Source organism: Chelmon rostratus, chromosome 5, assembly GCF_017976325.1.
Source record: "Chelmon rostratus isolate fCheRos1 chromosome 5, fCheRos1.pri, whole genome shotgun sequence".
Taxonomy (NCBI): Eukaryota; Metazoa; Chordata; class Actinopteri; order Chaetodontiformes; family Chaetodontidae; genus Chelmon; species Chelmon rostratus.
Window position 1 is genome coordinate 21,701,836 of NC_055662.1, and position 26,223 is coordinate 21,728,058.

At 40.7% G+C, this 26,223-nt stretch overlaps 2 protein-coding genes across 2 annotated transcripts; one reads left to right on the top strand and one right to left on the bottom strand.

The window, feature by feature from the left end:
* Positions 1-4,204: 4,204 nt before the first annotated feature.
* Positions 4,205-11,123, top strand: slc6a4b (solute carrier family 6 member 4b). Its single transcript, XM_041937325.1, has 13 exons — positions 4,205-4,406; positions 5,462-5,596; positions 5,717-5,936; positions 6,076-6,214; positions 6,323-6,457; positions 7,708-7,811; positions 8,921-9,048; positions 9,130-9,242; positions 9,595-9,726; positions 9,885-9,984; positions 10,100-10,200; positions 10,763-10,930; positions 11,043-11,123. Exons 1-13 carry the CDS (start codon positions 4,205-4,207, stop codon positions 11,121-11,123), a joined length of 1,758 nt encoding a protein of 585 aa, XP_041793259.1.
* Positions 11,124-17,642: 6,519 nt separating this feature from the next.
* ankrd13a (ankyrin repeat domain 13A) lies at positions 17,643-25,736 on the bottom strand. The gene is made up of 15 exons (XM_041936724.1): positions 25,237-25,736; positions 24,141-24,276; positions 23,756-23,880; positions 23,609-23,654; positions 23,138-23,281; positions 22,840-23,029; positions 21,939-22,005; positions 21,747-21,828; positions 21,560-21,621; positions 21,342-21,472; positions 21,080-21,237; positions 20,828-20,959; positions 20,567-20,727; positions 20,376-20,440; positions 17,643-19,590 (listed from the first exon to the last, which is right to left on the bottom strand). The coding sequence occupies exons 1-15, from the start codon at positions 25,342-25,344 to the stop codon at positions 19,392-19,394; spliced, it is 1,806 nt and encodes a 601-aa protein (XP_041792658.1). The 5' UTR covers positions 25,345-25,736; the 3' UTR covers positions 17,643-19,391.
* Between the last annotated feature and the right edge of the window lie 487 nt (positions 25,737-26,223).

Here is a 26,223-nt window from a genome sequence, read left to right on the forward strand (position 1 = left end):
AAGAATAGATGTCCACAAGGTTGATTAACGTGGAAGTTTCACTGAATGTGACACAGGCCTGATGCTGCGATCTCCTCGTTGTAATATTAATTTTGAACAGAAATAATTTTATCAAGATATTCAGAGGAAATGCTTAAAAAATATCCCTGAACTAAAAAAGAAAACATCCGCGCTTGTTGTAAGTTTTATCATTTTATCTTTACGCCATCTAGTGGTCAAGATATGGAATGACTGGATGAGCCTGATACTGTATCTGCAAATCACACAAATCTTTTAAAAAAGTGATTTATAGTCAAACCATTTGATAATCCTGCTGACAATCCTAGAAAATGTGACTCAACATCTCTGATGTGTCAGAAACTGGGTACACTACGTTTTAAGGCAAATGTGCTTCCTGCTCCATATGCAGAGCACCTGTTGCTGGAGAGGCGACACTTGCGAAAAATGCCTGGAGTTCAAAACTTGGGCCATATCAGGTCAAACATCTGGGTTAATATCAATAGTGAGGCTGAACACTATAAATCCATTTGTGCTCAGAAAACAAAGCTTTCCTGCTTCCCTGCATTAAAATAGCATAAATATTGATGCTGACATTTATCAACTTTCCTTCAACACCATTGCTAAAGAAAGTGTGAAACTGTACCAGGGAAATTCTACAACTGCATTTAATCCTTTTATGATATGATTAATAACTTATTTCCAAGTAACAGTTGCAGGAAAAGCTGTATCAAATATTGTCCAGAAGATGGCGTCTGTGTCATTTTTGATGCGTAGGACCAAAAAAAGAATCAGAATCAGTTTTATTATGAGTATGTGCACACATACAAGGAATTTGACTCCAGTTTTTGCTCTCAATGTAATTACACAGGAACGGACATTCAGTTAAGAACAAGGACAACAAAACTTGTCAAAAACCTCTAAATGATTCCATATGGACTATGATTTCAATAAGAATTCTTATCTCATAACAGTATTCACATGTTTATTGTATGAGCGAGAACATGTTCAGGAAAACCACAGTCTGAGTCAGAATATGAGCAGGAGGGGTTGGCAGGCTTCAGTGCAGCGGAGTGTGGAGTCCCTTCGAGCCATAAGTCCAGTTCTGGCTGCAGGGCTGAGCTGTCAGGTAGATCAGGTGGTGAAAGGATGGAGGGATAACACAGGGTGACAGACTGAGAGGAGCAGACCCCCCCAAAGCTGCCGTCATAGTTTCAGTGCCAACAAAATCCATGGGTTCCTTCTGTGGATGCACACGTCAAGAGGTAATTCCTTGTCTTGAACCCTGAGTCCTAACCACATGTTGGGACCTGTAATCTTACAGTCTTACATGACAGCACCAGAGCAAACAACAATAACTAGACTATTCAGGCATTCAAGTGTGATTTTGGGGATGCTGTCATTTTTACAATATTAATTTACAATCCAGAGCTGCAGTTAATGTGTCCTGAAGGGGCCCTCTTCCTGCAGTGGCTTCCTTGTGACGACTGGTCCCGTTTTTTCCTGTTTTCCTCACAAGCAACCCAGGATTCCCTCGCTGGGGTGACTCACCCCTTGCAGTGGCTTTAGATAATATGAGGTAATAGCATGTCTTGTTAAATGCCATGCAAGGACTTCTGCCTGAGTAAACAGCAAACCAGATCTTCTCTGCAGCTCCGCTTTGCTTACTTGTCAGTGGGGAAACAACAGCTTTTATTTGTATGTGTTTTCAATTCCAATTCAGTTCCTATAAGAAACAAAATTCACTCAAAGTCAAAAATTCAAATTGATAACTTGTTGAAACAATGACTGACTCTGAATTGATATTGTTAGATTTAAGCAGATGATCAGAAACATCAATGAAGAGGAAGGTCACATATAGACAATCTTCTATGCTTGGGAGACAATAGAGACAAGAATTTACATTAAAACGAAATAAAATCCTACAGTTTAGAAATAACAATGCTGTGTCGTATCCATGTCTGCTTGCCTGTCAGCAGAGTTTCTGGGCAGGGCCAACATGCAACATGTCCATGTGTGATTAGAGTCGACGTGCTCTAACAGGCACCAGGGCATGTGATAGAGGCTCCTGTCAGTCTGATGTTCTTCTGCCCATGTGTGCCAATGCAGATTGACAGGATTGTATGTTAGAGAAGGCCAGTGCTATATGGTTTGTTGTTAGGCTTTTGGCCCTCGGGGGTCCCCGCACCTCAGCCGAGCTGCAGCAGCCTTTTCCCACCAGCTGATTGTTTACTCTTCCCCATCCTAGCTCCGGCATTGAGAAGACATGTTGGACCTGAAGGAATCTTAACCGTGACCAAAGCATCTACCTTTGAAAAAGAAATTATTTTGCATCTCCTTTGATGGACTTTACGGCAGAAAATTGCTTAAGTGACAGTTATCAAACAACACAATCTGCATTTCACCATTTCCTAGCTTCAGGTGACGCAGCCAGGCCAGACAGTTTGGCTGCCACTTGGCTTTTAAGTGACAATTTCATGATGTCTCTTGGCCTATCTCTGTGTCATATCCATTTCCCAAAGTAACTCCATTTGATGCACTCCCTCTCTGCTTGCAGACCTGCGTGACCGCTGCTCTCTGAAGATGCAGTTAGCAGCCTTTTCAAAGTGCCCACTGCTAAAAGCGCTGGATTTGATTACAAAGCCTTTTTATTAGGTTTTTCCTAATGAGTGCAGTCAAGCTGCTGTGATTCTATTCTGCTGTCTTCACCAAACTATATTAACATAGGATAGGAAGTCAAGATGGCTCAAGGTGCTATTTATAGCTTTCTGCAAACTGTCAAACTTCAAAAGTTAATTTGGACTGCCTGCTCATTGGTTTAAACAGGATCGTGACTTTTTTCAAATTATTTTTACTATTTCTCCAGTTTTGGCCCACCTGTTTATTCCCTTAACATTGTTTTTATTTATTCGATCTCTATTTTATTTATTACTTTTATATTACGCCTGTATATTACATCTCGCTTTTGTCTTTTATCATGAAGCACATTTGATATATGATCTAGAAAGGCGATGATATAAATAAATAAAGACTTACCTGATGAAGCTGACATGGAAAATGAGAAATTGTAAATAAAGACATAGAAGAAAGTAGATGGTCTCTGAAACTAAACATGTTTGAGTCAGCTGTACTTTTAGAAGGTTGGCTGCATGTAGAAGCAGGAAAAGCTCATGTGTAAATGCTGCAAAGAAGCTACTAAATGGACCTTTTGGGGAGGCTGCTGTCTCAGCTGTAATCACTACATTTCATATATTATTCAAAATTACATCAGAAGTCATGTTGATCCTAAAAACTCACATATGAAAATCACATATTCAAAACATCCTGTTACTAACTGAAAAGCGAAAAATGTCCAATCTGGTACGTACACTGTGATTGTGTGATTCATGAGCTACGTGTCACGTCATTGTTATAGAAGAATGATGAACAGCGGACATAAATCTTGATAACTGAGACTCTAATTACTTTGCAGGCCAACCTGTCGCTTCAATAGAATAAAATCTTGTTTCAGCGTCACAGTTTTCCTGCGCAAGCATTTAGAGGCTTGGCAGCATGTTAAAGCTGCAAATGATTTCACAGAACGTTAATCACAGGTTTTTATATGTTGCTCGACAGGTATCAGAGCTCACATTGAACTAAACTATCTCAAAGAAAAAGGTCTGAAGCCTCATGGGAAATCCTGCATTCAAGGCCTCTTGTTAAATGCTGGAAAGTTCAATTCAACAATCTGCCACATGCTGTGAGTGTGTCAATGTGATTTGCAGCAATAAAGTTGATTACAGCTAAATTAGGGGCCAGTGTGTGCTCTGCCTGCCACATCCTGTTGCTGTTAAATGTGAATTAAATGGGATTTTGCCAAAAGCTGGCGTGTTAATGAATCAAGCGAAAGAAAGAATCAGAAGTGAGCGAAGCTGCAGTCCTGTCAGTCTAAGCTACTACTGAACTACTACTAAAAACTACAAAGCTACTATAAAGGGATCAATACTATTGATCTGCGACCAGGTCTTTTGAAGTTGTTCAAATCTGCTGTCAGTGAAACGCAAACAACCTGCGTGTTGTCCGTCTCCACTAACAGGTGGGATAGAGTCCGCAGCAGCTCCACCAACTCCTCCCACTCGGCCCTGTCATCACTCCAGGAGAAACATCCTCCTCTCTGCTCCTCTGGCTGACTTTTCACAGTCCGATGCCCCGACAGGACTCAGCAGTCATGGCCGGCAGTCTGACCCACCACGGCTCCCCGAACCCCGGCTACAGCTCCGGCAGCGCGGTCCCGGTGCCGGTCATCACGCAGACGGACTCCAGGGACAAATGGAGCAAAAAGATGGATTTTCTCTTGTCTGTCATTGGCTTTGCGGTGGACCTGGGAAATGTCTGGAGATTTCCATACATATGTTATCAAAACGGTGGCGGTAAGTGGTTTAGAGATTTTTAAAACCGGCTCATCCAGCTTAGTTTCACAAGTCAGGATTTGTGTAACTTCAAATGTTTTGTGTGGAGCCACTTGGCAAAGACCAAGTGAGTCTACTAGTCGATTAAATGTCCGAATTTGTGCTCGAAATGGCTTCAAACCATCCAGAAAACAGGCTGGAGCTGCGCATGACAGCAGAAACTGTCCGTGGTGCTGAAGTGCGCATCTGTCGCCTTCACGTCCCTGAAAAGTCCTCCAAAAACTTTTTACACCTTTCCTCTGACATAACCTGTGTCCGTTTTGCTTTGGTCACTTTTCATCAATTGTGTTTACAAAACAGGAGCTTGACAAATTCCCATCGGGACAAGCTTTGTTTTTTGGGGTTTTTTTTGACGGAAAAATGCCCGTTTATTAGTGAATATCTTCTTTTAAAAAGAAATCTGCGCAGATATGTTAAGTCATCTTGTATTTTGCTGGGAAAAGGATGTGCTTTACTCCACAGAGTGGGTTAAGTTACAGCAGCCAGTCTGGTTGCAAAGCAAGGTTATTTATTTAACACCTTTCAGTAACAAGGCAATTCAAAGCACTGCAGATAACATAAAAAGGCATAAAGACAAGATTTGAAAGAATAACACATATGAATTGTTTAAAAAAGCTCAAACAGGAGATGAAAAAAGGGAATAAACTAAAAACTGTTTTGATATTTTATTAAAAAAATGTTTCAGAATTGAGTCGGTTTCAGTTTTTAACCTGTAACGAGATATGTTTTTGTCCATGGTTTGATCCAAATAAAGATTTTGAGCATGCCCCATTTGAGCTGAGATATAATGTAAACCACAATTTACACAAAAGCTTACTTGACAGATGTCAACATTAGACCAATGAGAATGCTCATTATCATTCAGATTTCATGTTTCTATTCAGATTCAAGCCCTCTTAATTCCTCAAATTATGAATGTCCTCACGTTGTCATTGTGCACGAGACAGCAGAAGCACTCATCATGACCTTCATGTAAAAGCCCTGCATGACATGCAGCCTTGTGCGTCCCTGTGCAGGTGCTTTCCTCATTCCCTACATTTTGATGGCCATCTTCGGTGGTGTGCCGCTCTTTTACATGGAGCTGGCGCTGGGGCAGTTCCACAGAACTGGAGCCATATCCATATGGAAACACATCTGTCCCATTTTTAAAGGTAAGGCCTCACGCTGCGCTGCTCAGAAGCACATATTCAATATAGTGAAATCAACCTTAAGAAATCTGACTCAAAGTCAGCTCAGCACAATCCTCTATCTGCCTCTCTCTTCTGTTTCAGGTATAGGATACGCCATTTGCATCATCGCCCTGTATGTGTCCTTCTACTACAACACCATCATCGCCTGGGCCCTCTTCTACTTCTACTCCTCTTTCTCCAGCATCCTGCCTTGGACAAACTGCGACAATGTGTGGAATACCCCCGACTGCACTAACTATTTTGGCATGGACAACGTCACCTGGACGAATTCCTCCAGGTCTCCGGCAGAGGAATTTTACACGTAAGTGCATGTAAGTGTGAGTAACAGAAACCGCACATATAAATAGCTTTACAGTCATACTCGGCACAGACACTGTCAGCTGGTGAAAAGTTGTCCTCCGTGCTGAGAAGGTGATGATTTACGTGTTTTATCATCACAGGAGGAACGTTCTTGAGATCCACAAGTCGTCAGGGCTGAGGAACGTCGGGGGTGTTCGCTGGCAGTTGATGCTCTGCCTTTTCCTCATTTTCACCATTGTGTACTTCAGCCTCTGGAAGGGCGTGAAGACTTCAGGGAAGGTAACTGCAGCTGCTTTACTACCATAACACCAGATTATTATTTTATTATATATCCGTGCTCTCTAGTTACCCCAGCTCTTCCTGACTGATCTCTTTCTTCCACATCAGGTCGTGTGGGTGACTGCCACCTTGCCCTACATAGTCCTCTTCATCCTGCTAATTCGAGGCGCCACTCTGCCGGGAGCCTGGAGAGGTGTGGTGTTTTACCTAAAACCCCAGTGGGGGAAGCTGCTCGAGACCAGTGTGAGTCCTGCAAAGTTGGTCGGTCAGCTTGTTTCTGAAAAAGAATAAAATTCCCTCATCTCTAACAAGAAAAACGTCTTAATTCTCATAGATGTGAGGATCTTATTTTGTACTCTTAATTCAAATGATCCATATCATCAGTAAAAAGTATAAAAAAATTATTTTACACATTTATAACAGAATTGTTTGTCAGTTGTCAAGAAAGAAGGAGAGAGAAGACTCAGTGATGATAATGATAATAAAAACGTGATGAATACATACAGATATAAATAAACAGGTATTGGGAGATAGTTCATCACGGCATGTTGATTTAACAACACAGAAATGTCACACTGTCGTTTCTTATTTTTTCCACATGTTGAATTTGACCTGTTATTCTTATCTATTTTGAGAGATATAAACAAGTTTGTTGCAGTCGTGTATTAATAACTGATTTCAAAGCAGTTACTCTAATATTCTTAACAGAGACTTGTCCACCATTTCTCTCAAAGTACAAATTTATGGTAAATTCAAAATGAAAGTTGAATGATGTATAACTTCTGGAACAGAGGAATCGACTAAGATGTGTCTCACCAGTGTCCTGACAAGATTTAGGAGTCCCTGATTCATATTTAACTTGCTGGACTGGTGTAATGAAATAACACATCTGGATCTTCCCAGCATGAGAGGCAGTAATTTAATAGAGTATGTATCCTCATTCATTTCTCCTCACTATAGTCCCTTGAGAATCTGCCTTTATTTCTTCTCCATCTATGAAACGTCCTCATCCTCCTCTCCAGCTCACTGTGGTTGTTTGCTGAACATGTGTGAGTGCTTTGGTTGGCAGTTAATATGGATGAGATGAAATGAGATGCATAAATAAGACACAGAGCAGGATAATGAGATGCATAATTGGTTTAGATTTTCTGCCCATTAACAAAGGCCTCCCTTTCTGTCTCACTCACCAATATCCAACGCTGCCCTCCTCTTTTTAATGCCGAACGCGTGCTCCTCTTCAGATCTCCCTGCGTCCAGCTGTGCAGCAACTAGATCTCTATACGACTGACACAACACCTCTCTCTCTCTGCTCTGTAAATTAAATACTGAGGGACTGGAGCACAAATAAGAAAATGAAAATATGAATGGTGACATCAAAGCACTGAAAACAAAAAAAAGAAAAAGCAATACTGTATTTTTATGCTGGTAAATGCCCATAGCAACCTGCAGCATCCCAGAACTTGTACAGTAATGTCTCGTTCTCTCTTCTGCAGGTGTGGGTGGATGCTGCCGCTCAGATCTTCTTCTCTCTGGGGCCCGGCTTCGGGGTGCTCCTGGCTCTCTCCAGCTACAACCCTTTCACAAATAACTGCTATCGGTAAGACACACTGAGCGGTCACAGCTCCAAGAGCAGCTGTGGGATTCATTGCCTATGAGTTAAACAAGATAGTGTGGTCGAGACAATGATATTAGAGTGGTGAATGCTGCATGGTGGGTATAAATGCCAAGCTGTGCACAGGCCAAATTAAATTGTGCACTCCCAGTATGACTAATAGTCTGAGCGTGTGGCTGATGAGTAGAGCAGAGTGGCATGTGGGGAAACAGTAGTAAACACACCAATCATGAATGAAACTGGATGCTGCCGCTTCTTAACACGTATTTCTCAATGTAAGAAAAAAAAGTACTCATTAACAGAAACAAATGACAGTGTTGCAAGTCTTTTGGGAGAATGTGCTTCTCTCTTTTTTTTTTTTTAACTTTATTGCCTTAATGCAAAAAACAGGCAATTAACATCATGAAAACAAAATTCATCTTGAGATTGGGCTTCATTTGTTACATGAAAATAATACAGGAAGAGCACATATTTAGTTATTTCAATACATATCTACAAAGACAACAGTTACATTACAAAAATGGTACAAAAAAATCAATAAATGACAAAAAAAAAAATAGACATAGACTCCATCATGTAGACATGCCTTACTTTTTGTAGCCATTGTGAAATCATGGGAGGGCTTGTTTTCATCCAATTGATAGTAATAATTTTTCTTGCAATCATCAACAAAATATGCAATATGTAACATGCTTCAGTTTTACTAATAAATATTTATTCATTGAAAATCGTTACTTACTAATTCTGTTGAGCTTTCCTGAGGATTTTCACATCTCCAACAGTGTTCACACGTGCTGGACGTTGAGAGAGTTTGATATCTCTAATGAACACAACACACATCCTTTAGAAGAGTATTCCTCATTAGCACTGTCTCAGGATGGTTGCTAGCTAGGAGCATCCTCGTGCGTCACACACAAGGATAATGAGAAAATATAAAGGAACCCATTAAACGCAGGTCAGAAGGGTCAGGTTAGTGTTGAGCCGCTTTCACCTCAGACAGGAACCATATCTGAAAAATTAGGTTTGAAGAAGAACATGAGTGACAGTTATTATGCTGCATGTCCTTTAACAGGCTTTCATTTCTTCCTCAACAGCGACGCCATTGTGACCAGTCTGGTGAACTGTCTGACCAGCTTTGTGTCGGGGTTCGTCATCTTCACGGTGCTGGGCTACATGGCCGAGATGAGGAAGGTGGAGGTTGAGGACGTAGCCAGGGATAAAGGTCAGTGAATGAGTTTTAGATAAAAGAAAAATCACACACAGACCCCTCATCCCTTCATATTCAATGTCTTCATGCTTCCAGGGCCAAGTTTGCTCTTCATCACGTACCCAGAAGCCATTGCAAACATGATGGGCTCGACCTTTTTTGCCATCATCTTTTTTGTGATGATGATCACGCTGGGACTGGACAGCACGGTACGAACTGCGGACGCCTTGTGATTCTGATACTTTGTCAGATTTAAGTTACATATCAGATTACTTTAGACACTATTACATAAATATGTCATGACTAAGTGTTATGCTCCCAACAGCTTCAACAATACAATAAGCCTGTTTGCTTGTTTTCCAGAGTTTACTGCATTTCAATGTAATTCCTACAAAAACACTTTATTCTTGTGTCTTCATTAGAATGCAGATGTGTCCCCAGATGCATTGCTGTAGGGTTAATTTTCCTGAAATGTACATTTTTACCACACAAAAGCACCCAAATCTATTAACATATGATATGCAGACTGAGTGTATATTCTAAGCTTTGTCTGTGTTCCAGTTTGGTGGGCTGGAGGCCATCATCACCGCCGTGTTGGATGAATACCCGGATCATTTCTCTCACAGGCGTGAACTTTTTGTCCTGTGCTTGGTAGTTGTCTGCTTTTTGGGCTCTCTGAGCACCCTTACAAATGTAAGTTTTTTTTCACATTTTGAATTAGAGAATGGAAAATCACATTTGCTGTGAGGTTCAGGTGGTTCTGGATGCATTGTGGTGAATTAAAAACTGAGATCTGTGGCCTGTTGCTCACACGGAGAAAAATGAGTGATGATGGATGGTGTTATTGACAGGGTGGTGCCTATGTGGTGAAGCTGCTGGAGGAATTCGGAGTAGGATGCTCCATTATAGCTGTGGGTTTCCTCGAGGCCATCGCGGTTTCCTGGTTCTACGGTAAACAAGAGATTATTATCAGCTGGCTGGTTTTCAGATTCTTTTATCTGCAATGTCAAATATATCAAGTCAAATATATTGTTGCTGTGATTCATGTTGATTTTGTTGCTTTCAGGTATCAACAGATTCAGCAGTGATGTTCAGGCCATGCTGGGCAAAGCTCCAGGATTATTCTGGAGGGTGTGCTGGGTGGCCATCAGTCCAGCATTTCTAGCGGTAAGGGCTCAACCATTCATACATTTCATACAATGGTACTTAAATTCAAAAGAATATATACAAATTTCACGGACATGTGATTTTCAATTTTACAATATTTTAACATGACGTGCTTTAAAAAGATCAAATAAGCGTCACATATTTAAATCATCCGGAGATCAATGAAGCTCGGTGTGAGATCAAAAGACGAGTGGAGCGCGGTCAGCTAACAGCTGACCCTCTCTCTGTACATTTAACCCTCCTTTATATGAACTGTCTTCCATGAAACTTTTTCTCCAGCATGTATCCTGCATAAACACCTGAGCAAATGTGAGCTCCCCTCCTCTTCACACAGTTTAATATCCCTGTCTTTTATTTGCATCCATCGCTCTGGTTGTCTTCCTGTTGACATTTTGCATTATTACACTATGATGGCTTCCTTTCTATTTTTTTTTTTCACAATGTCTGGACGTTTGACAGATATATTGCCCTTTCCCAATATTATGTCTTATGGAAGAATACCAGAGTTACATTACCATATATGGACATTTTAAATGTGATTATATATCTCAACTCTTGTCAGTATATTATAGTGAGCTCCCTGCTCAAAGCGCCGCCCCTCACACTGTTTGACTATAAGTACCCTGACTGGAGCATCACAGTGGGATACATCATTGGCTTCTCATCCTTCATGTGGATCCCCATCTACATGGTCTACAAGCTGGTGTGGACTCCTGGATCTCTCAAACAGGTGAGTGGATGAAGGGAAGGAGAAAACATGTGCAAAAGACCGAAAACACGAACTTCCCTTCAAATGAACCTCGTCTGTCCTCTTGTTTTCCCAACGGTCTCGTTTTCCACAGAGGCTGGCGGTGTGCCTCAGACCAGAGAGGACCATACCGGACATCCACGCTGACAGCCTCAACATGGCTGCCGTGCCATAGAAAGAAAAACCACCTTAACACATGAAAAATCCACTCGTCCCGTGCTTGTAGTTTTTTTTATTTAAACCTCAGTTTTAAGTTATTTATGAGTGAGCCTGAACATTATCTGACATCATGACTGTTGAACATGTCAACTTTCGCTGCACATGTGCACTCTGTAAAACGGTAAATGCTGCTAAATTTCTAATTCCAAGAGGAGCTGAGATAGCAATACTCAAACCTTCCTGTGTGTATTCAGATTGACCTGCGCTGCCACGACAGCATGTAGCTTTCACATGTTGCCATTCTCAAGTGTTGCGTTCGTGTGGTTGTAGGAGTTGTATTTAAGTAATGGCCTGCTTATTCCCTTAATCAGCTGTCTCATGAGAATAATATGCCAAGGAAAATAAAAACATGTATTTCTATATGTAATATTCAGCAGCTATTGCATGGGGCCATTTTCTCTTGCTAAGTTCTATATTTTGTGTAGTTTGTGAAGGTGATATCAGCTACAGCTACGATGGAAACACCAGCGTCGCACTTGGAGCAACAGTGAGGTTAACACAGGTTTGCACCACTAGAAGAATCATGGCAGCAGTGTTTTGCATGTAATTTCATGTACTAAAAAAAATGTATTCAGCAGGTCCATTCAGTGGACTAAAAGCTAGTGTTTTTCATGCAGAGTGTTTCCAGCTCTGCTGTATTTTCCTGGCAGTTTTAACAGATATTGTGTGTGGTTTGTGTAAAGACTTTTTTTGTTTCGCTGGGCAGCACATTTCTGTCCAGGAGGAGGAAGATTAAATGGGACCAAACCTAAATCAGCTGACAGTAAATTACAGTCCCTCCTTTATCTTTGTCAACGCTGTATTTAATATTTATAGAGTAGATTTGTACTGTACTAAAATGCTTGTATAGGATTTCATGCCAGCTGCTGCATATATCCGCTAAAAATGCTGTTTTTCCCTACGAGTGTTTGTAATGGAGATGAGTGAGGAACTCAGACGAAGACGACATCAGTTCATTTAATGTTTTCAGATAAAATACTTTTATGTACTATCTTTTAGTATCGGCATTAAAGAAAGCAGAGCCTGTGTACTTTCTGGAGATACACTACAATATGTACAACTGTATGTGTGTATACAGATTCTTTAAAATCAAAATGAACTTTTTTGTCTTCATCTGATGGCTTCATTTAACTCCAGATAGCCTGTTTTGCCTTAATCTGCCTAAATATTTCACTATATGTACAAAAATTGTAAAGGTTGTATTAATATTGTGCCTCTCCAATGTTTCAATCTCTAAGGGTTTTTTTTTTAACAGACAGCATTATATCGCCTGTGTCTTGGCCACATGTATTATCTTAAAGCGCTTTATACTTTTATTTCTATTTAGAGAATATGATAAGATAATAAGATCATGCTTGTTTGCTAATTTGATAATAACATGAACAAGGTGATGATTTTCAGTCCGTTTCAACCTGGTTTATGTACTAGTCAGATGTGTATAAATTAATCACTGTATACATTACACATTCGGTCTGTGTGCCTCTTCATTCCTGCAAGTTAAACATGAATATGAAGCAACAAACAAAACATCATGCAGTATTTTAAGCAATCAAATTCCATCATCTATATCAAAGCAGGTGCATTTTTTTGTAAATATGTTTGAGACCACCTAAGATTTGTTTCTGTAAATCTCCATATGGTCACCCTCATGTCTTTGTAATGGCTGTTGGCTGTTGCTGCTCACCTCTATTAGATATTTTAATTAACAAGCTAATTTGCAATATCCAGAATCCATCAACATACAAGGGAATAAAGCAGCCTCGACCCTTCAAATACTCCCAAACCTTCACAAACACACACACACACACACACACACACACAATACATTATTCCCACTAGCAGCACCTTTCAGATCTTTACTTATTCAACTGATTTTTATTCCTAAGCCAGGCCCGATCACTTCAAGGACGACAGGTATGAACGTATACCGGAGTAGAAAGTGGTTTCGAACATGGGATTCTCCATTGAGCTGCTGGTTGATGGACGCGCACATCAAAGCCCTTTTGTGTCACTGACTGCTATTGAAGTAGAGAGCAGGCAAACACAGGAGACACATAAAAGAGAAGCTGCTAAATAGACGGTTTCTTGTCTACCTGTCATGAACAGCTTGACAAACAGCACATTAAGGGAAAAAATGACGGCATAGATACTGTTTGCGTACGTTCTGAGTGAACTTGCTGCCATGCATCCATTGATCTTGGCAAAATACAGATGTGAGGGGTAAATAAAAAGCTGAATTTCACAGGACTTTTTAACTTAAAGGAGAACCATGAGGGTGCTCCTTTGCAGCCCACAGACTCCACTTTAGATTGGCTTCAGCCCCACATGCACCAGCAGATGAAGGATTAGTCACTCCTGTGGAATCCACTCAAACCAGGGATCACAAATCTAAACTCACATTCAGGAGTGTATTATTCATTCACATTCAGGCCTCAGTTTGCACGAAGGTTGCCAGTTGTGGGTTTTGGTTGCTAGTCTGTCACATTCACATGACGATGTATACCTTATGCCATGAGACGTAGCTGTTTCTACCATGCTATCTCTCCCTGTAAAGTCATACTATGCAGGATTTTCCTAAAAACAATTTAGATGTTCAAACAAACGTTATCCCTCTCAATCATCACGTGTGCCCCCTTTAATTGTGTGTTGGTGTATTAGTTTGCAGTGACGCTTCCCTCTGTGTGTATTTTCTTATTTTCTCCTTATTTTGTTGTGGTTGGGATGTTTCTGGGCTGCAGCCTTTGGGAGTATCCCAGCAGTTGGTGCGTATCCCACAGCCAATAGCAGCACACAGGTGAGGCTGCTACAAAAATGGTGGACACAGTGCTGAAAACTGCTTGCAAACAGCAACAGTAGTATACTTTTTTTTGGGGGGGGGGGCTTTTATAACTGGAAGTGCAGCCAGAGATAGGAGATGGGTGCAGATGCAGCAAAGGGCTCTGTTGTGTGACATGATGTAATGGCAGGACACGTACACTGTGATTATGTAATGCTCCCTTACATCTGCTGTCATGAATCAACAGGAACAGATAAAAACGATGGCAGGTCACAGAATCATGCTCATAATAAGTTTAGAACTAAAAAGGCTGCATCATAACTGAGTTAATTCAGTTTAAATGCCTTTGGATCACCTATTAAAACAGGATCTTTCAGTTCATGCTGTGATGAAATGTTTTCTTATTGTGAGGATTTATCGAGGAAGCCTCCAGATTTAATTTCAGGACACCGTGAGTGACATTTCCTAACGCTCATTAAGATTCTCTGGCACATAATTAAGAATACTAAGTGTTTGTAATGGTGGGCACACTTAAGTTCTATAGAGGATGAAGGTAAAGGCCATATACATCAGTCATGCAGACTAATTACATAAGGACATAACCTCAAGGAGCTTGACCTTTATATCTATTCTTCATTGCTCTTTGACATTTCAGAAATGGGAAATGTGATGGTGGCCTCACACTTGTTTGATGGTTTCCAGTAAGAGAAGAGATCTTATATACTTTGATTTTCCACAGTCTGAAAACACCTGAAAGATTCAGAGGCCTGCTGCCGTCAGGGCTGCAGAGAGACCCTCACATTTACTTCAACAGCAGCGGTATAATCATCAACCTGCCAGAGATGAAATGATCAATCGATGGTCAGAAAAATAATGATCAATGCTGATGGTCAGAAAAATAATTGGCAGCAATTTTGATAATCAATTATTTCTTGAGCAAAAAAGCAAAAGAAATTCACTGGTTGAACAATCTGAAATATGACTATTTCTGTTTTCTAAAACAGTAAACTGAACATCTTTGGGTTTTCAACTGCAATTTTTCTATTTCCTGACATTTTACAGACTAAACGACGAAAACAAGAAACAAGAAAATAGAAATCAGACATTAGTTACAGTCCGACAACCAACAATAAAAGCACCACTTAATCACAAGCATGTTTTGATTTTGTCAGTAGAGCTGCAAGTAAAGATTATGTTCATCATACATTTGTCAGCACATAATTTTCTTGATTAATCGTTTGGTTCATAAAATGTCAGAAATGCCATAATTAGAAAATTAGTAAATATTCACATTTGAGACATCAGAACCGGTGAATGTTTGACTCTTTTGGCCTTAAATAATATGAATAGTTCATTTTCCAAAATCTAATTAACTAACTCCAATGAACTGATACTTTAACACAGGGAGTCAGTCTGCAATCTGAAGATTGTGTGACAAAATTCAACATTTATTCAACATGAATAAATATTAACTATTTATTTATTTAATTCAAGCACCAAGTTGCACAGTTCTTTCCTAGAAATGATCAACCCGTAAATGAAAGTATTTCCAAAGACAACTTAAATGACTGATTTACTTTCTAAATAGCGGCCAATAAACGTTCTGCCAACTAACAAATCGATTAATCAACCAGTCGTTTCAGCTCCAGGAGTCAATACAATAACACAACGGGTTTAGGACCCAGATCCTACAGCGGAAGAAGAAACGCCTCACTCCCATCATCATCATCACCACCATCATCTTCCTTCAGCCTCCGTCGCTATGATGCTGCATCTCATCCCAGAAGCTCTACTACTGTGTTTTAGTATGTTAGTAAACGGACAATCCGAGGACTCCAGACTGACCGAGAGAGCTTATGTGGTCTTACAGAAGCAGAATTTAGGTGAGACTTGATGTTGGGAGGCCAACCCGGCAGGCAGGCAGGCAGGGATGCTGGCACTCAGGCTCCTGTGGGGCGCTTAAGACTCCAAAACGGTCTTTTTGTCTTTAATCTAGAGGGACAAGTGCTTGCTAATTAAACAGGAGAATCAAAGCCACCAAAGGGGGTTAACCCCTGCTCTGCAGCCTGTTTGTCTGTTGTTGTTGGCTGTGATCGTGTTTCTGTCCTCGCAGTCATGCTGGGCAGCGTCCTCGCAGTCCTGCTGGTGCTGATGATTATCATGGCCGTGTGTGTCTACAAGCCGCTGTCTCGTCGGTGAAACTGTCCCGAAGTCCAGGAGGAGGGAAGGACTGAGAGACGAGCCCGCTGTCCGGCCCCGAACCGAGCAGCTCAGCCCGTGTACCGCGGCCGCCTCCTGTTAGACCAAACTGAGGGGAAAACCGAACCCTCCACCTTACAGCAGCTAGTGCATAACAGATAACACCAAGACTGCACAATTATTTATCAACTGGGCTTTCAATGGTTATGAAAGCATGTTATATAAGAAGTATTGTATGTTTGAATGAGATCACACCCATTTCTTTTTTCATATAAAACGACTTCTGTAAACTGAGGGGTATAAATTAAATTAAATTATTTGCTTATTACTCACAATAATTTTGAGTAGGCTATTATATATATTACATATGTGTCACCTTTTATTGGATTTTTGTTATTTATCTGGACTTCACATCTAAAGGAAATGCAGTAATGAGGTGTGTTTTGTTGGCCTTTAAGGCTGTGTGTGTGTCTTATTAGCCCTCTAAAGCTAAATGTGGTTGTTAAACCTGGAGGCCTGCAACCATTAAACACAGGACTACAAAGCGAGAGGGTTGTGATTGCTTAAATCTATCAGTTAAATCAGTTAAACCAGAGTTTGAGCTGATTTTGTTTCCTTAATTTTTGTGGAAATCTGCTCTTTCCGCTCTGTTTTTCATTTATTTGACTATGTGACAAATAACTTTAAAGGAAATGTTGTGTATAGGTTTGCTTTTAGGCCATGTTTTTGTCTTATGGCTCTTTAAAAAAGAAATTTGTTAATAAACCTGGAATCCTGTGTGTATTAAACACACAACAGTGGGATTACAAAGTGAGAGTTGTTGTTGCTTTAATCTGCAGTGGAAATAATGTTGATAAAGGCTTCAGTGCAGATGACATCAAGTGATAACAAGAAATTACCGAATATCTGCTAAGTTTACTGAAATAAAACTGTTGGTTTATATCATTTTGTTCTGTGACTGATTAGTCAGATGAACGTGGAAAATCTGCTGCTTTGTGCTTGATTTTGTGATGGAGCTCTTCAAATGAGCTGCTAACAGACACCTGCAGGTTAATTGACAACAAAAATTATGCGCAATAAAAATTCGATGTCAGACTAAATTTAGAATTCATTGAAACTGGCTCCCATTGTAAATTATAATTTAGACAACCATAATATGGCTTCTATTTTCAGAACTATCTTCTTATGTTTCTTATTGTTATTATGTGGTAGCTTTGCATCTTGCACAGGCCAGTTGGGTAGCAGTATACTTTGATTATGTGTTATATCCAGAGCACAGATGTCAGACCATGAATGACTGAGACCATATGACCATAAGATCACTGCAGACAAATCATGTAAGCCCGATGTACATTGTTTTCAGGTGGTCAACACTTGACCTGACGATGTAATTAAACCCACTTGTTTTAAATATGGACACATCAAACTTATCACAAGGTACTTCAGGTTGTCTCGTTAGTCATCAGCTGTGTTTTTGTAAAATAAAGCACATGAACAAAGTCACGTTTAATCCTCATGGAAATAAAGTGCTTTTATTTAAGAAACAATGCTTTGAAATGGACACATTTTCTTAAAATTTTAACATATTAAAAAAAAAAAAACCTTGGCAGCTGGAACGGTGCATTACAAACAGCTGCATTAAATTATCCAAAGCTAGCCTTTATTTAAAGTCGACTGTTCAGTCAGATTGGAAACTTGATCGTTATAATTAGTAGTTTTTCAGATGAAAGTCTGAAAAGTCAGACGCTGCCACACAGAGAGACCTTTCATAAGTGGTTGGATGTCAGTGAAATCAACTATAGTGGTTAATGCATGTAACTCAGCATCACCCTAGTACAACTGAAACCTCTTTATCTTGTTTTAAAGTTAGAAAATGTTTAAAAATCTGCTCCAAAGTTTAGTCTGAGTGGCACTGCATTAATTTGTCACCACCTCTTGCCCAGACAAAGCGCTGTCAGAGCTTGGCACATGCTGAAGAAACTAATCCTACATATGGCGGGCATGCTTGATCATTGGGTCTGTGCTGTCTGTTCTTCTGCTCAGAGGTCTAGAGTTGTTCGTGGCTACAAAAGGTGAACAGACTTCCTTCAGGAATCTGAATAATCTCTGCAGCACCGCTTGCATGGCTGCTCCATAACTGCATGACGGCTGTAAATCCACAGACAGACTGGTCTCTGCTATTGCGTTTTTGAACTGAGCTGATAATGCTTGAAGTTTCTCAGTAACAGTTTACAAAAATCTCCTTTCCTCAATGAAATCGAAGAAGGGAAAAAAAATCCGGCCAGGAAAGTTAAGATATTATGTTGCCATGCAGCAGATTTAAAGTTTCTCTCACAGCAACTTGCTTTTGTTTACCCATCTGTAGAGTCGACGTTCACAAAGCACGAGAAAAGCTTTTACTTATGAACTTTTGACTCATGGAACGCAACTGTCTCAATTAATATCGATATGGCATAGAGTGATATGCATGATACCATTTCGCACCAAAGAAAGATTTATCAGGCTACAATTTCCGATAGTTTTACAACTGGTTAACAAACTAATTCCAAAGCGAAGGGAAAATCTGTAAAATTGGAACCCTGAGATTTTCATTATTCAGTGAGCCCACGGTCCTCAACAAAGTGACTCTGTCAGAAGACTTCATAGTGAAAACACTCAAATCTGTCCTTCAGGGCCACAGTACTTGTAGCTTTCTATTGTGCTGGGCTGCTTTCATTTCAGCTTTCTAAAAATTAGGGACTGGGGCAATAATAATAACAATAATAATAAAAACCTACAGTGCTCTGGACCTTAAGTGTCACATTTGAGTGTCAGCACGACATGAAATCACCTCGAGTAGCAACATTTCTGTTCATAGAACCTTAATTACACTGATTTGACCCCACTCCAGACAACAACATGGTCAACACACGTGGGCTGCTGCAGTGATTCTGATTTGGAAACAAAAAGAAATAAATAAAAGGAAGAACCGACCCGAAAATGATCTGAAAAAGTCCATGAATTAAGCTTGAGGATGGAGACACACTATGCTGAGATAGAAATATATAAAGGAGTATGCTCTTACCAAAAATACCTTTTGGAAAATATTGGATACTGAGAGTCTGATATTGCCTGTGCAAGAATGATCTGTTACAGAAAGAAATCTGCGGTTGCATAGATGACTACAGTGGTTAGGAAGGAAAGTTGAGGTGTGGTGGTTGCTTCTGAATCTGGAAAAGTTGTGTTATTATTATTCCCTCTTATTCCTTTTTACTTCTCAGTAAGCGATAGCTGCAATATCCTCTCCAGCTCCTCTTCCTCCTGCTTCCTCATCTTCTCCTCTTCCGCTTGAGCTTGTGCAGAGAGCTCCATGGCCAGGCGGAGGTCTGTGTCGGGACTAGAGGCAGAAAGAGAGCTGACGAGACTGGGGGTGTCTCCGTATTCCACTAGCACCCCCTCTGGGATACTCCTAGAATTACATAATGACAGAATGACAGGGGAACATGAGATTTGGCTCTTTTCTGTGCCTTTAACTAGTAGATTTGTTAATTTTGAACAGGGAGGATGGCCCTAACACTAAAGAAAAACTATATATGTAGTCATGTCTGCCCTAAAATATTTTGTGACAGAGGTGGTTTGGTATGGGGGTGCATTCTGAGCATCACAGGCACTACTGAATGGCATCAGTGTGTCTGTATAGCAGTGTGTATGCTCTTCTGCAACTGCACATTGCTACTTGTCACTTTGATCATGAGGGAAGGTGTCACTACTCCTCTGTGTGCTACAAAATAGTAGCATTGAGTATTTATAGTTTATAGTTTAGAGAATAATGTAGATCCAAGATGAAACTGACAGACGGGAGGGACTGAGAGAACAGGGATCAATAACAAATCTGTCTGCCACTTCAGCACCACAGACAGCTCCATGAAGTTATCAATACACAGCAGTTACACTGCTGATGTTTCAGAGCCGTGGTCGGGGCCATACATTCTAACTAACGCAAACAGTCAGATAAAGGATCAATGAGTCGGGCAGGCTGGACTAACATATTCAACTAAACAACACCTCTGCAGTCTCTGCTATGACAGGTGGAGAGGGGGGATGGTAGGTTAACAAGGGGGATGGCACCCTGCTTTATATCTCCTACTGGCTTTTACTGTGGTAAACAGATAACCAGCATCATCTAAATCTCTTCAGGACAAGCAAGCAACAAGGAGTGCTCCTTGCACCACCAACCTTAACCTGTGTTCCTACCTGTCACTCTGGCTCCTGGGCATTACATCAGTGAACTCCCCATCAGCATCATACCAAACCCCCTCCTAGAATGACACAAACATCAGGAGTATTTAAAGGATGCCGCAACTTGCAAAATCAAGGTGAGCGATGAGAAAATGATGAGAACAGATTTGTGCATGGTAAGAAGATGAAGCGATGATGGTTCTGACCTGGCCAGGGCCTCTGCGTGACTCCAGGAGACTCTGATGGATGGCGTACTGCAAAATCTCCTCATCATTGTTGGACATGGGTGTGTGTCGGCTGCCTCCTCGACGATGGTAACTGACAGGCACCTCAAACACTGAAGGACACACTTGAAACGGAGGCAGTGCTGGACGGATGAAGAACAAAAGAAAAGCGAACTAGGAATCACAGATGTGTAACTACGCTAACAGAGTCAGATTTAGTGGTTAAACTGGCTGCATTCCTACCTGCAGCTTCTTCATCTTCTCCTGAGGATGTTGGTGTGGCTGCTGGCGTTGTGTTCGCCTCCTCTTCAGTACTGCATTTATTGACGCTACCAAATGTAATCCTGGCATTCAGCACATGGAACAGGGGGATCTCTGCAAGAGAAGAAAACACAATAGATCAGATGTAAAAACAGCACAGGGAGAATGAGACAATAGCTTTATGTGCTTCTTGAACGTGTAGTTTCTATAACACTTGATAGGAATGTTGCGTACCTATTTTGACAGGAAATCCAGGAGGAAAGTTCAGGGTCACAAAGTCTCGTAGGCGCGCAAAATGGGAACTGGTCCGAGCCATGAGGTCAATAATGGGGGTCACCTGCTCCACCAGGGACAGAGGATGTTCCTCGCTCATCCACAATGTACCTTTGAACCTGCATGAGACAATATTGAAGAATGAATTTTTTTGATATAGGTGACACACAGCTATGAGGGATAAAGTTTGAGGTTTTTATAGCCATAAAGCTGCATTCCTCACTTCTGCGTTCGAATGCTCAGTTCAATGGGCCGCCCGATGTCTCTGTCGCCCAGGTCAAAGTCAGGATCAAAATATTCCTCTGGAGTGATGGCAGTAGGATTGGTGGCAGTTGCATACTCAAGAGTCAGGTCCTACAAAGTTGAGCACTCATATCAAATCAGCTGCCAGACGGGAACAAAATACATCATTTTATTGTGATTCTTGAACGCATGTCTTACCCCTTGTGCACTTATGTGCTGCTCCACAGTCCCCAGCAGAGATTCCAAGATGTTCCTTTCACCTTTACACAATAAAAGCCCACTTCAGTACTCTCATTCACTTTCAGTTAATATGCAGTATATGCTGAAAATACACACATACACTGAAGGAGAGAAACATAATACATGAAGAACATTTTCCACCTACTTTTTATCCTGGCTTTCTCCTCGTCTGTAAGATGCTCTGTCCTTGTCCTGATTACCACATTTACATTGTTCACACTGAAAACCTGTGAAAACAATCAGAATCAAATGTCATACGCTATCATAAGTGGGTTTAACCTTGTTAAGTGCTACACTTCAGTTATGATAAAAATGGAAATGCAGAACTTCTGTGAACCTTTGCTTCAAATCCGTTGACCATTTCAGTTTTGTCACTTCTCCAGCCCCAAATCCCAGACTTGCTTCTGCAAAAACAAAAGTATCATTACAGGCAATATCCACCATCATAGAAGTCGGGCCAGAATAACTTCCACAACACAGAATACAATGATGCAATGCATTTGAACTAATCTGTGATCGTTCTCTCATTTTATTCTGCTATTAAGATTTGTTTTAAGGTTAAATATGTTCCCTAATATGTTAAGTTCTGAGCCACTGTACAGAACATGAAGGCCGCACCTGTGTGCAGCCATAACTAATTTCATTAGTTAAAACTGTGTTTGACGAGTCAGAATGTCCACTGTAAGAAAGGCCCATCATCCAAGACAAACATAACCACAGTTCTCTGTCCAGTAAAACCGTCACTTGTGTTTGAGGAAATTATCCACATAAAGATAATATACTGACAATAAATCACCTCATGCTATTGACTAACATGCCTGGTTACATTTGCTCACAGTATCACTATTCTATTCATCTATTGTAACTTGCGGTTGTTCATTTGTAGAGTTACACAACAGGTGTACTGACGGTAAGAGAACCTTTGAAAATATAAGTCAGTAATGAACTGAATCAGTAAATATTATATATACAGAAAATTAGATGCTGGGATGATACTGTCTCTGTATTTTCCAGAGGGTGGTGCAAAATGATGATAAATAAGCTGAACGGAATCACTGTTTACACAGTAACCTGCTGTCATTACTGCAGAGTGCAGCATATAATGACATCAAAGCAAGTGACATGAGACGTCAACTCTCATGAAATACTGTCCCTGTGGAGTTTCTCTTGGCTAATTAAAGGGAGTTAGATCTATGAATGCTGTGAGAAAGGACAACAGAAAAAGGTTGGACTCTTGCCTCTCGAAAGCGATATCCTTGGTGTCCAAGTAGGTGTTGACAATAGGAGTGGTCAACCTTTTGGCTACTTCCTGTTCAGCTGGCTGCATTGACTCTAGTGTGACATCCTCCATTTCTTGGGATATGTTGAAGCGTTCAGTGTCCACTACTTCATCGTCATGGTTCACCTCCATCAACTCTGCGCATGAATCTGTAAAAATACAGTAAGGGACACACTTCAATCACTTTACAGAAAAAATACAAATCTTATAGTGAATTCAGACAACTTTTTAGTGTGTAAGACAGTTAAAACACACACCATCTCCTCTGAAGATGTAGCTTCTGCGCCCTCTGATCCAGGTCATGTTTTCAAAGCCTAGAAGAGTGGCATCCACTCGCAGGCTGGCGCCACTTTTCCAGATGCGACAAACATCACTTGGACAAACCCGGGACAGAAGAGGGACTGTGAAGCAACAGCACGTGAATGTCACACAATGGAGAGAAATGTATCGGCACATGACAAACAATGTGGCTCATTACTAAACCAAAACAAATGCTTCACATAACAAGAGGCAGGTATGTAGTTTTTCCTGTATGACCTGACAAAACCTCTTTGCCAGTGAAGATTATGTATTTTGTGAGGACACAGAATAAGAGAGCACTTCTAAGCAACCTCTTCTTTTGCATACTGAATTGCTGATAAGCAGCAAGTGCTACATGAACAGGTCACCATGCACACACAGTCTACTTTACTTTTATGACATATATGCACACACAAAAAAGACCTTACTCCAGCTGGTGAATTCCCACTTCATTTCCATATAGAAGTCTGGAGACTGTGGATGAAAAAGACGGAGCAATTATTTTGCTAGTAAATATTTCAAGGCACAGGTGCAGATGGATGACAAGACAATGGGGAACTATATAAAAGCGAAACCTCTCGGATCTTTGACAGCAGCTCAGGCACTCCTCCCAGAGCAGTGGAGGCTTTGAGGTAGTCTCTGCGTTGAAGCACTAACTGAACCATCTCTGGATCTCCGGTGCTGACTGCCTCCTGCAGCACTACACAGAGGCAGACAAGTATCAGCAAACCACTAAACCTTTTACTGTAACAGCATCTGTTCCCCTGGAGTGGCAACTATCCATTAAAAAACCTCAACAATGACGGTAATAACCCAGGAAACTGTTTTACTGCCAGAGGAGTGGAGATGCATTTTTCCAAGAAACTCCATTAACAGCAGATCAGTGTGAGAAGGGCTCTAAGTGATCAAACAACCAAAGCATGTATGTTTGTCTGTTATGTAGCCAGTTTATTAAAGAACCTGTCCAATTCTTGGCATTTTCTTTAGTCACTTCAGCCCCGTGTCTGAGAAGGACTCTCACTGACTCCAGGTGCCCGAGCGACACAGCCAGGTGCAGAGGTGTCCGACCTCTGGGATCCACAGCCTCGATGTCATTCTGAGAGAATCAGGGCAAAAACAACACACACACACACACACACACACACACATTAGCCATGTTTCTTTATTTTTTTGATAAATAGGCACCTGTTTAGACTAAATATAGCTGTATCAACATGACAATCTCTTACATGAAAAAAAGAGCATGGTTGCTTCACTTTCAACCAAGGGCCTTCATACTATAACTCACAAAGTCACAGTTCTACACCTTTGACTTTATGTCATCGCACATAATGATACAGGACTACAGTTCTCAGTTCACTGACAAGATGTCTGGTCCTCAAATGACTCATGCTGATGAGGTAAATGTGTTATTGATCAGCACTGCTGGGTGATATCAATCATAGCGAATGGATCACAGTAATTATACTGCAACAATATACAGTATTTAATTGTGACCAGCTACTGTGACATGAGATTAGAGATGCTTTTGAAAAATTTGTTATTGTTGTTTATAATTTTTTTGATTAGTCTGATGCATGTTTGACAGGAATGACACCGGACAGACGGCAAGACATAATAACCACTGTAATGTGAACTCTCAAGAATAATAATAGCACAATTCATATGAGTGTAAATTGTCAAGTGCGCAATACACAAAAAACCTATCCACTTATTTGGTGAAGCAGTTCTTATGTTACCAGATCTAGTACGATGTGTTTAAGTAATCCAACGAACTGGGTTAGTATTTTAAATTAACATCTGAAAATATGCAACCAATTTGGTTTGGAATAAACATTTTTAAGTAAACTTCCGAACCTGTTGATCGGTGAACAGCTGTGTCCTCACAGACATTTCAAACGTTATCTTTGTGTGACACTGCGGAGCATCTGTCAACACGACTGGCCTACTTTCACTGGATAGCTCCGGAGATTTAACATCTCACTCCTGGCTTCATCTAGCTAGCAAGCATTGGTGTGAAGCCATAGGTTAGTGACCTATTCGTTGTTTTACCAACCTGTGGCAACGTTATTTGTTCTTCCAGTTTCCTGTAATCATTCTCCCACACTGCGGAATGCAGAGGAAACTTCACTCGGATGTCTTCGCTAACGTTAGCCGTGGACATCTTCCTCTTTATGGAGCCGTTCAGTGCAACGTTAGCCAGCTTCTAATAATTACAGCCATGGGAAAAACTGCAGTACCTTCACGCTACTTGTGCCAAAAATGTACGATACATACGATCCATACCCTTAATATCTGATAACAACAACGTCGAAATATCCAAACCGGTGTCCAACTTTTCCCCAAGCCTTCCTCTAAATAAAACTTTTGAACAAGGAAGTGCCAGGAGAATAGTACCGAATAATGACAGGGGTGTCCTATATAGAAACTGACTCACAATCTAATTAATGCCATCTATTTAAGACATCTTTCCAAGCCCCTTTAAAACGCAAATTAATCCATGCGTGATAACAATTATTTATTTGGTTGATACACGACAGAAACCTGATTTGTAAATAAAACCCTCGCGATTAGAAAAAAAGAATAGTCAGTTCCAGTTGGACGGAACCATTCAACATGTCCAGGGGGTTGCAGAACATTAAACGAAGTATGATTTCTATATAAACGTCATTACGTGTCCTACATTCAATGTTAAATAACTGTGTTTTATGCGTTATTGTCCTGCAGAAATTAATAAAACAAATGTTATAGCTGCTGTATCAGAACTGTTATGGCCATAACATAAAAATGAGACGGGCGCCTTTACGTTTCGGGGAGGGACTGGGAGGTTGAAAATCGGAAACTTTACCGCCAGCATGTTACAATGTAATAGATGTACATACACAACGCTTGGTACTATTAAACTGTTAATCACAGGTGCTGCTTAAAACGTTAACATGTGGTGATGTGCTCAGTTAACGTATGCTTGGGTGGTGGCTGTTCTGCGGATATAGTTTTAAACACATTAGGTGATAATCCATCCTGTGTCAAGGTTGACGTCATA